The 13325-nt window shown below is 39.3% G+C and overlaps 1 protein-coding gene across 3 annotated transcripts; it reads right to left on the bottom strand.

Annotated features, from left to right (window-relative positions):
- Nucleotides 1-5744: 5744 nt before the first annotated feature.
- On the bottom strand, nucleotides 5745-12797 carry LOC117165135 (uncharacterized). Of its 3 annotated transcripts, XR_013060572.1 has the most exons (7): nucleotides 12285-12797; nucleotides 11887-12185; nucleotides 11540-11787; nucleotides 11119-11302; nucleotides 9544-9798; nucleotides 5990-9487; nucleotides 5745-5870 (listed from the first exon to the last, which is right to left on the bottom strand). XR_013060572.1 is itself a non-coding variant. In XM_076625997.1 (6 exons), exon 6 carries the CDS (start codon nucleotides 8903-8905, stop codon nucleotides 6404-6406), a length of 2502 nt encoding a protein of 833 aa, XP_076482112.1. In that variant the 5' UTR covers nucleotides 8906-9487; nucleotides 9544-9798; nucleotides 11119-11302; nucleotides 11540-11787; nucleotides 11887-12185; nucleotides 12285-12797; the 3' UTR covers nucleotides 5931-6403. The 3 variants fall into 3 exon arrangements, 2 of the variants coding, with proteins under 2 accessions (XP_076482112.1, XP_076482113.1); XM_076625997.1 differs by lacking the exon at nucleotides 5745-5870 and having other exon boundaries at nucleotides 5931-9487; XM_076625998.1 differs by lacking the exon at nucleotides 5745-5870 and having other exon boundaries at nucleotides 5931-9487; nucleotides 12289-12797.
- Nucleotides 12798-13325: the final 528 nt, after the last annotated feature.

Below are 13325 nucleotides of genomic sequence, written 5' to 3'. Positions count from 1 at the left end.
TGTCGCCCAAGCCCAGGTCAGAGATCGCCATGCTGTTACTGTTTTCTGACACTGGAACACTCTCTACGTTGTCGTTTCGATGGTCCGCGGGATGTTCGTTAGATCCCCTTGGATTTCCTATCGCAAATTTATGGCTCTGTGACACTCGCTTGGTTCAACCGCCATGACTACATAGAAATCTTTTACTCTCCTACAGAACCACGGTAAAATATACAACGTACTATATACAACGATATAAAGAACACAGTTTGTTTTCCTTCCAAATAAATTAAAAAATGTTTGCGTCTTGTTTGATGTTTTCACGGTTGCAGGATACAATATCTTTTTAAACGTACATATCCTTTCATAAAACTAGCATTTAATTTTACTGTAACACAAACTTAGTTCTCAGATTTCTACTCGGAATAATACTAAACTTTTACGTCATAAGTGTAAATTGCAAAGTAATTAATAAAATATAAAATATAATACATGTATAAATATAAACGTAATCTAACGTTATCTACATGATATGTATATAAATATCTATATTACCATTTTTCATTATTAGCTGTATTTTCGACCAGTTGCGGGGAGACGCGCTCGAGAGGAAACTCGTCAACGGGAGTTGTAAATTCCCGTTACGATTGTAATAATCGACGCCGCGAACAGATCGATCCCCTGATTTCCGTTGAAATAATAGGGGTGATTGAGGTGGTATAACGCTGCGATTAACGGGGTTATAAACTATGTATTTCCAACAACTTTACACAAGATAGTAACGCCGATGCGTAAGATGTCAGTGAAGAATAAATGGATTACTCTTAGATGAGAGAATCAGTGTAGAGGTGATGACTGATCTGAAGACAGAGCTCGAGTCCTGATAGATATGTTGTCGTCGAAGAAATCTTGAGGTGATTAGTCTGTTAGAACTGAAAGATAACTGAACCTCCGCTCTCATGTAATTACGGAGGAAAGCTCGGTGTGTGGGTATTTTTTGAACGAAGGAAGCGGATTCGTTGTTCACACTTTTCGTTATGAAAATTGAGTGTAACGATCCGCGATACCCATTGGTTATGTCCAGCGTTAATGAATGAAGATAGGAGGAGGAAGCCTCCTACCAACATGGTTCATGGGTGACCTTGTTTATGGAAAGAAGCAGCTTTTTCGTAAACCATACTCCACGTAAACCTTATTCCATCCATCGGTCAAGATAATCACCAGATGTCTCAGCATCCTTAGTCGGACCTGCAATAATCCTAAGATCCGTCATAAATTTTAGCATTTTTTACAATCAAGGCTCTTAAATTCCTCAAGTATCATTTAAGTAACGAGAATTTACGACTCTCGTTGGCGCATTCTACCATGAACGCGTCACTCCGCGAAGCGGACGAACAAGTCTATCTTTACTGCGTGTGACGGTAAATCCACATCAATATATTCTTAATCGTATGCGCTCGGCATTTTAATTAGCATAGGTTACTTTTAATGGACTCTGCACCTGCACACTGAACCGCGCGCATGTGTTTATAGCCGATATCAATGAAGTGTGTGGTAGAACAATGAGCGGCCTTGTGTTTTTTTTCATCGATTGTTATGTGTTTTCTTTTGTATCTACTTTCCTATAATATCTATTTGTTTATCTCTCATCCCTGTGAATTCTGTGGAAGGCATAAATCTGAAGGAAGGGCGAGGGCCAATACTCTTGATGTCGACAAGTGATGATTGCGACGAAACACGCAAATGTCATACACTTGCGAATATAACGCCTATCGTAATAGCAGAAGAAGGATTATCATCTACTTGCAATAAGCCTGCTATCGCGAATGAGATTCGTTGCGTGATTAAAAATGTAGTAAGTTGTGGTGCAGATATAATCAACGAGAAATTTGTAAAGAAGGCGATAACAAAATAAATGTTCGAGAATTCAATAACATCATTTAAATTATTGTAGTAATTAATGATCCGATGATATTTTTGATATATATTGTATTGATAATGATAATTGACAATTAATAGAAGACACAATTAAATATACAATGTCAAGGAATCTACAATCGCATGTTACTTGTTGTTATTTCCACTCTGTGTTCTTTACCAAAGATCGAACAACAATGCGACTTCACGATAGTAGATACCGACACGTGTGTCACAGGGCTTTAATGAATTTCGGCGTGAAGCACCTCAAGATACACATACCTTTAATAACATCACCCTCTTACTGAAACGGAATAATGTCATGCATTAATGATACGATTAACATTTTTACTACCAAAACCAAAGTAGAAATACCTTTGAATCATCTTAAGGCGTGAAAAATTGACAGCAGTTGACTTTTTATCATAGATTGCTTCTACGTTTACATTTTAATGATATTTTCATTACGTATAAGTTTTTACTGATTAAGATGAAGGTGAAAATGTTTGAATTGCTAATTGCATCTCATACGAACGATCTATTGTGGTGGTATTGAAAAGAAATAACACACAGTCAGTGTAAAAGATATTCATGCAATAACTAACTGTGACAAAAATTAAAATTATGGTAGAATATCGTATAGTAAGAAATTTTTTGCAAATGAATAATGTTTATATATTCTTACAGGTCTCCAAAATAATTTAAGAAAAAATTTCTGTTACATATTCCTGTTCTGAAAATATTAATAAGAATCTAGCTAATGATATAAATGTATGTGTAATATATATTCGAACAGTTCGCGGTTCATAGGATAAAACGTATATAAATATTTTTAAGAATAATCTGCATCAATGCATAAAAAATGAATTTGGACGGCAATTTCGTCCTGATACAAGGTAACTATCCAAAGCACGATAATAAACGATATACAATGATATGCAACACAATGCTAATACACGATCGTTAATTTTGTATCATATTTGGAAACACTTAAAAATAGCTTTATAGTACAAACATTATTGAAAATATATGGGACCACCTAAAACGAAAAATATCGAGTCACCATATTTCATCAAGAAATCATTTAAAGGAGGTCCTTTTAGGAGAACGAAAAAATATTTCCATGACAGTTTGAAGCCATAAAATCAAATGGAAACTTCCTACTAACAAGAAACGGTGGAGATCGGTTAGATTCTGAATTTGATAAAACTTTGTAGATTTGAAAGGCGGCGCATAATATTAGACTCGTATCTTTTTTAGCTGCGATATGCCTAATGCTAATGCCTAAGAGATTATTTCGGAAGCAGTTAAATGCAGATAAAAATTTGTTAATACAAATTTCACGATGTCCAGCGTATTGAAAGAAACCTCTCTTGTTAATCACAAGTATTCAAAATTGTTTGAAGAAATTACGCTAGTCATGTTCATTTGAGAGATTATGGCAGCAATACATATGACAAAAAAAATTGCATTTTTATTATCAATGCTACGACATGTATATATATGGGTTCTAATTAATGTAAATATCCTATTTATATTCCGATATTTCATTTTGTATTTATTACGCATACGACCGAAATCAGTGTCGCCGACGATCAACGGTACAAGCATTTTCACTGATGATTTGATAATAGTAGTGGCCGTGGATGCTATCGTTCGAGAATGTTTATTAGAACTAATAAGGATTACGATTTTTGTACATTCATATTTTTACTAATCTGATTACTACAAACCAATGCCATTATATATGCATATTGCTATATATCGCATTTTTAATTTTATTACATTCGAAGTCCAATATTGTGGAACCTGAAGAACGAGGTGGTCCATGAGGAGCAGGTCTGCGTTCTGTCCGCAAGAACACAAATGTTTAATTAAAAAATTGGCGAACTGGTCAACAATGAGGTAGGCCGTAAGCAATCATACATGCAATAGATTGAGTTTACGCCTGTGCATTAACATTAATACAATTTGTTATGGAGTCACGAACGTAAAAATCGCAAATATAATGCACTTGTTATCGATGCAGGTACATAATTCCATTCTTGATTAAATCAAAATTAAAATTATCGCATGCAGTCTTTCGCGAACCATAACCCTGATATATCTTGATCGAGGATGTTACTGCATTGGTTATATGGCATAAAAGCGTAGTTGCATCATAAGTAGCATCCGATGGCAAAATTTGTTAAAATTATAAGTTTTGTCTCACATTCGCCGATGATCGATTTAAAATATATTATGTAAACACTTTAAGGAATATACATGAGTAAAGGCGATATTTAATCTTCTTTTTAGGAACACATGGTCGATTTAATCTTTGATATGGATTTAAATGCCGTAATATTAAGTTCTGGATCGCCAAGTTTTTCACTTAGTTGCTGAAAATATATTGTGAATAACGCCAATTTAAGGAGTGGAAGGAGTAGTTTGCGAACCATATATCCCTGTGCTTGGCTTCATTTCCTTACACGAACGAAAATGTCAACTCGAGCATAGTGCAGAACGATTCCAAATGAACGATGCATGGTTAGTAGCTTACAAGTCGTAGAGAAGCAGATTACGGGATTCGCAGACGTAAATCATCCTGCGAGACGTTTTTTAAGAAAAGTCATAGATTGAACATCAAACCTGCATGCTCATTAAAATCCGTAACGTCATATCGTAAACTGCTCCAGGGTGTTTTCGTACTGAGAGGATTAGTATTTCCTCTGAACCTTCGCCTTCATAAATAATTAATAAACAAATATACATGTAAACAATTTTTTTGCAAGTTTACACATCGTAGGAAAATCACACACGCACTGCGGTGGCCGAACTGTTCTGAGATAAATCGTAACAAAAATAGCAATATTCACAGAAAAAATTTATGAGCTGTTAATAAATGTGGCAATACGCTGTCTTCTATGAATCACACACAATTTCTGTACAAATCATTGATCACTTATATTGCGATATTCACATACATACACATGAAATAAAACCCTACATCCTATTTATATCTAACTTGAATAGAAACCTACCTACTACTTATTATGTGAAATAATATTTTATTCAGCATGAATATTACATTTAGTCTGTATTTCGTTGATTGTATCATATATTTTAACGCCGACTGGTCAAAAAACGACAAGGTTTGTGAGTAAACAACTTGAGAATCAAAGTGAGCCTTTAGAACTAATGAGGGATTCTTAGAAAAGTTTTACTTTAGAATTATTTTATTTTAAAATATGTTTATTTTCTATCATCATTGTTTATTTCTCAGTAGACTTTTCAATGGTAAATTATTATTGTTAACGAATAACTATATCGTAACATTTGTATGTTGGAGAATGAAAGAAGTTTTTGTCATTATAATTGTGGCGGATCGGTATCAATAGGACGCCGACAGGTCGAGGCACCAACGCGGCGCAACACCACACGAGCAATCCGCTGGTACCAACCGCCAATACTAGAGGGCTACGACGACAACGAGTCTGTCTAACTTACTAGCGGTCGAATATACGGACGATTGATACAAATACCGCACCTAGCGAGACTCCCTCTACGTCTAAGGCAGGGACTACCGGGCATAGCCTTACTGACGAGTCCACCGGTAGTCCCGGGACGAAACACAAACTAACTCTCTTTTCATCCGCCACATAATGTTGACATTATAATGGAAAAATGTTCATATTCAGTAAGCAGATGAATTACTTACAGCTCTGAAATCATGTGCGTATAAATACCTGCATTCTTATTAAAATTTTATAGAAAAAATAAACAATGTCATAAATGGATTTATTTAGAAAGGAGACGAATGAAAAGACAAAGTGAAAAGGATGATAAATCCCTTCCTCATAAATTGTATTCATATTGTCTTTGGTTCAAAAATAAAAAAGTAACGTTCAAGTAGTCAGTATACAAAACATAGTATTATCCATAACAAAATTATTATACCGGATATTTTGGTGATCTGACGTATCCAGTACAACCTGAAATAACCAAAATATATGTATGTAATATCGTGATGTAATATGTTTACAAAACGTGGACAATAGAGATGTTAATCAGACAGAAGAGACGATTGTGGCTTAACTTGAACTATTCATACCAAACGTACAGAACACAGCGCAATCCACACTCTCTCGGCAACGCCACTCGCAACCTCCGTCTCCGCTCAACTCGCACTCGGCTCCTCGACTCGCACCCTGCTTCTCGACTCGCGCTCTGTTTCTCGACTAACTCTTTCTGGCTGTTGTCGCATTCTGTTGTCCTTTTCCTAGGCCCACCGCACACGTGTTCCGCAGACGCTCGTGGCCAGGGTCACGTAGGTCTTTTCCACGAAACTATGCACTTCAAAAGACCGATGACACATTGATGGGCCCGACGGCGCCTCGGCTCTCGCGACATTGTTCATAGTTCGCCCGATATTTCCCAGGCCTTTCGTCCACGATACTACATTCGGCCATCCTGCAATAACATCTGCCCTCAGATGTTGCCTTCTATCTCGCTGTCATCAGATGCGTCACTTTCGGCATTTAGGACCCAAGGTTTCATAAAATCGAGGTGTGCACGGGTCCTTCCTCAGGTACTGCTTCGCACGCTTTCTTCTTTTCTTGTAATTTCGCAGGTTCCCTTCTAGCTTACCTATGTTTCGCTCGGTTAGGCTACAGTCAAGGCAGTTGGACACCACGTGTTCGACCTTTTCGCGTAACCCCTTGAACCAGAAGTGCTTCTTGACCATAGCTTCTGTTTTGGTAACCTCGAAATGCCCACGCTCGTGCGCTTGCCTGACTACCTGAGCCCGCATCGCCTTCCATACTACTATTAGCACATCGTCCTCACACTCCTTATACAAAATATTGTTTCTTACTACCTGCCCATCGGCCTGACTGCACGTTGCGGCGTCCAAAATCCTACGGACTTCAGTGTCCTTGTTCTGTGCCCTTCTCAACCGTGCAATCAGCCCGTCTTCACTCTCCGTTACATACATAGTGCTCGGCAGGGGGTTCCTACTCGGAGCATCTACATGCTGCATACTTTTCCCCGGCCGATGACACGCCTGATACTTAATCTCGCCTAGTAACAAGGCCCATCTAGCCACACGCACACACAAATCTTTCTTTCTAACTACACCTATCGGACTCGCATACTCCGAGTCTGACGATTTGATGACACCCTCGTTTATCCACGCTTCCATCAGATCATCTACTTCCTTTCTTTCCGACGGCGCCAGTCTTCGCGGTCTTCGCGCTACCGCTTTGTCGCTTTTCAGAACTATTTCCTCGGTTATTCCGACGTCTCGCTTCTTCTCCGGCCTATACCCCCTAACGATATCGCGAATCGCTTCACGATAATGCGGTTCCCGTACGCGTGTCAGGTCTGTTTCGTCGGTCTGTTCTACCGCGTTTACCCCCAGTACATCCGGCGCGTCCTCGTGACCGTCGGTCTGATCGTCGAGTCGTAAAAATGTCACCTCGCCCCGTTTGACTCGCAACTCTACCTGGTCTAAAAAGTCGGTACCTAAGAGTAGACTGTGTCTTGTCATTACCTTATTCGAGACAACATGCAGGGTGACAGTAAAGTCGTACCCGTCAACCGTCATTACCCTTGTAAACTCGCCCCAGGTACTATTGCCAACAGAACCAAAACCATCAAACTTAAGTTTGCAGTTTCCCAGAGGTGGCGATCCTAACCTCACATACTCATCCGCTCGTATGAACGTAAGGTTACTACCTGTATCCACTAATGCCACAAACCTACAATCATCTATCGCCACTTCCTTCACATACTTCCCCTTTTCGGATCTTGACACTACGCAAGTCTCTTTCGGTTGTGCCGTACACCTCGCTGCAATATGTCCAAATCCGCTGCACTTGAAACACCTAACACCTTCTCCCCTCTCCGGACACGTAACACTTAGATGATCCTCACTACCGCAAATGAAGCATCTTCTTTTCTTCATTGCATCTACAGATTGACTGGGCTTCCCGTTCTTCTGGGTTTTAGCCGACTTCACAATCGACTTTGCTCTGCGACTCTTCTGCTCTTCGTACATTACTAACCTCTTCCTCAACTCTTTGATTGACGTAGCGCCATACAATACAGCCTTATTGTTCTCGTCGTCTATTATTCCATCCACTATGTATTCCACCTTTGCTTCCTCCTCCATGTCCACATGGCTGGCTATTTCGAGCATACGATACATGTAAGCCAAACATGCTTCATCACTCTCCTTTTTTGTTTCTTCAAGTTTCTGATGAACTTGCCTACTGTTGACTTTCCTCGAAAATTCTTTCACTAGCCCCCTCTTCAACTCATGCCAAGTCCGGGCATGACACTCGAAGCTCGCAAATATTTTCGCTGATCCCTTCAGCAGCTTCCTCGCGTAGACTGCCTTCTGCCCATCCGACCACATGCACGTATCAGCGACTTCCTCGAACGACTCGAACCATCGTTCGACATTTTCACCTCTGTTGCCACTAAACGACTCTAATGCATCTTCGACGTCTCTAAAACTCAGTGTCGAACCAACACATGCCCTTCGACAACATTCGTCACGGCCCTGATACAACCTTCGCGTACCTCTCTTGTATCCTCTGGCGTTTTTTCTGTCATCTTCATCCTCACTTTCGTCGTCGCTTTCTTCTTCCGACGATATGTCATTACCATCCATGGCCGCTCGTAGCCGTGCGCGTAATTCTACTTTTCTTCCCGTCGTTTTTAAACCCAAACTAGCGAGGCGCTCCTTCAACTCCTTCGTATTCATTTTCTCAACATCCTCACCTTCGTTGCAATCACGCTCAGCTCTCTGTACACTTTCTAAATCTCGTTGACCGGTTAGCTCTTCACCGCCTGTCGATCCCTTACGATACGATTGTCCAGCCCTACACGCCCGATTCAGCCTTGCAATCAGCACTGACCTCGCACCCGATATAGGGAGGTTCATTCGCGCGAGCTTATTCCTCAGCTCCTCCAGCGTCGAACCCTCTTCACCCGACAACCGTTCGTCCCCGACGTTGGCCATTTTTCACACAACACAAACTTAAACAGTCAACGATATCGTCTTTTACCGCACCGCGTACCGGTAAATTCACAACTAGCTCGAATAGCTCTGTTAAACCGTTTCGTTTTCTGTCTTGTCCAATCCCGGCTGAGCCCCCAAAATATGTAATATCGTGATGTAATATGTTTACAAAACGTGGACAATAGAGATGTTAATCAGACAGAAGAGACGATTGTGGCTTAACTTGAACTATTCATACCAAACGTACAGAACACAGCGCAATCCACACTCTCTCGGCAACGCCACTCGCAACCTCCGTCTCCGCTCAACTCGCACTCGGCTCCTCGACTCGCACCCTGCTTCTCGACTCGCGCTCTGTTTCTCGACTAACTCTTTCTGGCTGTTGTCGCATTCTGTTGTCCTTTTCCTAGGCCCACCGCACACGTGTTCCGCAGACGCTCGTGGCCAGGGTCACGTAGGTCTTTTCCACGAAACTATGCACTTCAAAAGACCGATGACACATTGATGGGCCCGACGGCGCCTCGGCTCTCGCGACATTGTTCATAGTTCGCCCGATATTTCCCAGGCCTTTCGTCCACGATACTACATGTATTTATATTAGTTCCTATTTTTTTATTCGAAGATATTTTTATACGTACCTTGCTAATCATTGACGGGCTGTTGACTGAAACTCTTGTTTTAGAACAAATTTCTTAATTCCCATCAGGTAAACTTCAACATACTTCTCTCAATTCATGTCCCGTAAGTCTAGTTTGACCAGATCGCTGTCGTTGAACATTTTCACCTTCCTGGCCAAGTTGGAACAGTTATCCCTTTGGAAAGTCCTTTCGTGCGTGGTGAAAACTGCTATCGATGTGAATAGCTTAATGCCATGTTTGAGAAGTTCCATCATTCTGAAATATCATTTTTATTTATTATTATAGATGAAGTCGGAGATTATCCCAGAAAGATTGCCCTCGTTGTTCGAGGATCGATAGAATACATTCATTGGTATACTATTGTTTACTATTGTATACAGTATTGGTATACTGGAACATTGGTTTACTACCTCAGAGTCTTAAAAAGATATCTATAAAGAACGCACGAAAAACATGCGGAATTACACTCGGACCATTGTACATATATCTAGTAGCTAGGACTGAACAACCTGGATACCATAGCGTATCGTTCAGTGGCATTTCTGTGCTATATTTTTCCATAGCATTTATCATCGGACCTCATCTTTTTAATTGAAACATTTTCATTTGTATACTTATTGGAATTATAATTAAAGTAAAGTTTACTATCATCCGAGTATCTCGGGGAATATTATGGAATTGGAATATGTTACGTCGCGTAACACTCTACCTAGCCCAGGCCACACACCGCGGGCAATATGGCAACCATGTGTCTTCGGATACTCGCAGCGTATCCTCCATAGTTTCAAGTACCTTCCATAAATCTCATAGATTTCCTAGAAAAGGTCCTTTAAACAAAACAAACATCTGGTTCCGAGGAATTTCTAAAGACTATTGTCTACCACGGCTGCACAAGGGAAAGTTGGTTTTTCTCACGCACGCTGCAACTTTCCTCCCACTAACCACTTTCTCTCGAGGGCGGTTAAGACCCTTCGTTTAACCAATTAAAAACGAAGCCTATTCCCTCACTCTCCTAAATAACATCGGCACCAACAAATCCGATGGTCCCGTGCGCTAGACACACCCATCCTTAGCCTTCCTCCGAGACAGCATCGTCTCCCAAGAAAGTACTGATTTTACATCCTTCGAACGATCAACATCCTTCCACTGGGTATACACACTCGTAGATCAGTCACTCATTCATCTCGTACATACGCACCAGCGTAACTGCCTTCGTTATAAGTTGTTGGAATAAACGGTGAAATATAACTTACTCTACTGTGTCATATTCATTTAATCACCTCTGTTATCTTAACCGAAACAGGGGAACGACTACTTCGCGGCGTCGATTCACCGAATCGTAGCGAGAATTTACGCCTCTCGCTGACGCGTTTTCCTCGCGACCGCGTCTCTCCGCGAACGGTCGTAACAGAATAAATATTATATTGTATCGCTATTCTTCTAAACTAATGACATATTGGGATCTTCTGCGTTCGATTGCGTTTCCAGTGTCCAAGTTACTTAAATAAATTGAAACTTTTAGAATACTCTAACATTGGAATTACATTAGTAGAAAAAATTCGTAATAAATATTACTTAAAAGGGTTAGCGTTCCTCGTACAGTTGTAAACTTTAACTTCAAGATCACGATGTAGCGTGGCATGCCATTCAGTACATATTATCGTGTCGATTACGAAATCAACAGGCACTAAGTCCAATCTTGCATCTCTCCTGCCCCGTACTGCTGTTGCACATCCTCTGCCGATTAGCATAATGGTACCTGATAACATTAAATTGGTTTAGAAATTATTTGTGAATTTTGATTGCCAGAAATATAGCGCTAAATAGATAAGAGAGAATTCTCGTAATAATGAGCAACAACAAATATAAACTATAATAATGATGATCTAGTGGAAAGCCTCTCATTTATCCTCTTACAAACAAATCGATTAACTCCACTTTCGTGAAATGTAAGGAGCGTTGAACAATTACTATTGAAAAAAATCTATGAAAATACCTGTAAATGCAGAAATATTCTGTATTCATCCAGGACGTGGTTCTTCCACAGAGACTCCAATTATACTTGGTTGGACTATCGCAACTGACAGATCTTTGCACTTGCTTGTTACTATCTGCACTGCCAAATTCTTACTGAATGTGTATGTGTTTGGATCAGTTCTTAAAATTTTTTTTTCTATTTGGTTGATGGACGTTTTTCCTAATTTGTCACACATATCGATCACCTCTGAAGGTTTCAAACTCGTGCTGCAAAATCAATAATATGTGAACATATTCTTCACTTTACAATTATAAATATAATATTCGTAAACGACGGAACAACGCCTGTGTATAACTTATCCTTACGTATAAACTTCTTCCCCGATCTCATAAGCTGTGCTAACGTGGACGAAGCTAATCGGATGGCTCAATTCGTTCCAAAGTTCGATAACACGAGTAGTACCATTCGTATTCACATTAATAGCTGCGTGCAACGGCTCGTTGAATCTCACAGTGGCCGCGACATGAAACAATATGTTTACTTTCTCTAACTACACATTTCTATTTTCTCGCGAAGGACTTAAATCCGGTAGACTCACGCCACCTTTCACGTGGTAAACTTTAGTCAAAACTGAGGGATGTTTCGCTTTGATGTTGTCGTAAATCTGAAAACAAAATAACACCAGCTCAATTCCAGAAAAGAAATTTAATCAATTTGGCTCCTGACAAGCTTAAATATTGAAAGAAACAAGAAGAATATTTACGAACGGGATCATCTATGAGCTTCTTAAATCGCTGTTCTATCGTTTCGTTAGTTTTTGGGCGAATTAGTATAAAAATGGCAGCGATGCGTGTACGCAGTGATGCATCAGTTTTTCCAGTAGACCTACTCCCACGAATCCGGTCGCTCCAATCACAAGGTTCCCACTATCGGCGTTGAATTCCACGGGAGCGAGTTTGTCTTATTCAATCCTTCATTGGTCCCATTTTCATTTGTTTCTTTATTGATTGTATCCATGTCTCAGGGTCTTTACATTTTCAGTTCTAATATTTGCCATAGATTAAAATTTATAGATATTATATTTGCCATAGATTCCCGACAAACAGTGTTTAGAAAAAGTAAAGAATTATGTGACTTAACAGGCAAGAAAGTATGGAATCCATAGATATTTAAAGAAACTGTCAAGCAATCTTAATCTGTATTTGAATAAATGAAATTTCATATGAAAGTAATTTTTCCCACATCCGAGCAGTATTGTGTCCCTGTTAGTTTTGATACCGGAGGCTCTACTGTATTTCAGATTACCTGGTTGAAATTTTATTGCCACAACAAACTGACGAATGTAATAATGTAAATGAGAACTGCGGTCAATGAAATCAACCATAACATTTAACATCATTACATGTTATATGACATATATTATAACCACATTCTTATTATAATTTTCATATATCCTGTAACTTTATTATATACGTATGAATGTATATATTGTTATATACTATATCTGTCATTGCATACATATATATGTGTAATATGTTTTTATATCATCATGCCTATGTATGTTATGTTGCATTATGTTCTACGGCATTTAGTTTTGTAATTTGTTTTCTGCTTGATCTTTATAATACCAAGCCTTTTATAGCACAAGTTGTTGTGATATAGAGATTTAATACGTTGAGTGTTGTACACGCACATTTATATATAGTATAAAAGTGAGGAAAATTGATATAATCAACTAATAACAATTTTATAAAAATACTGAACATAAAGCTCTTTTAACTCACAAATGTCTATGAAACGATGT

Source organism: Bombus vancouverensis, chromosome 17 (assembly GCF_051014615.1).
Source record: "Bombus vancouverensis nearcticus chromosome 17, iyBomVanc1_principal, whole genome shotgun sequence".
Lineage (NCBI taxonomy): Eukaryota > Metazoa > Arthropoda > Insecta > Hymenoptera > Apidae > Bombus > Bombus vancouverensis.
The sequence above is the reverse complement of the archived record's forward strand: the minus strand, read 5'-3'. Positions and strand labels throughout refer to the sequence as shown.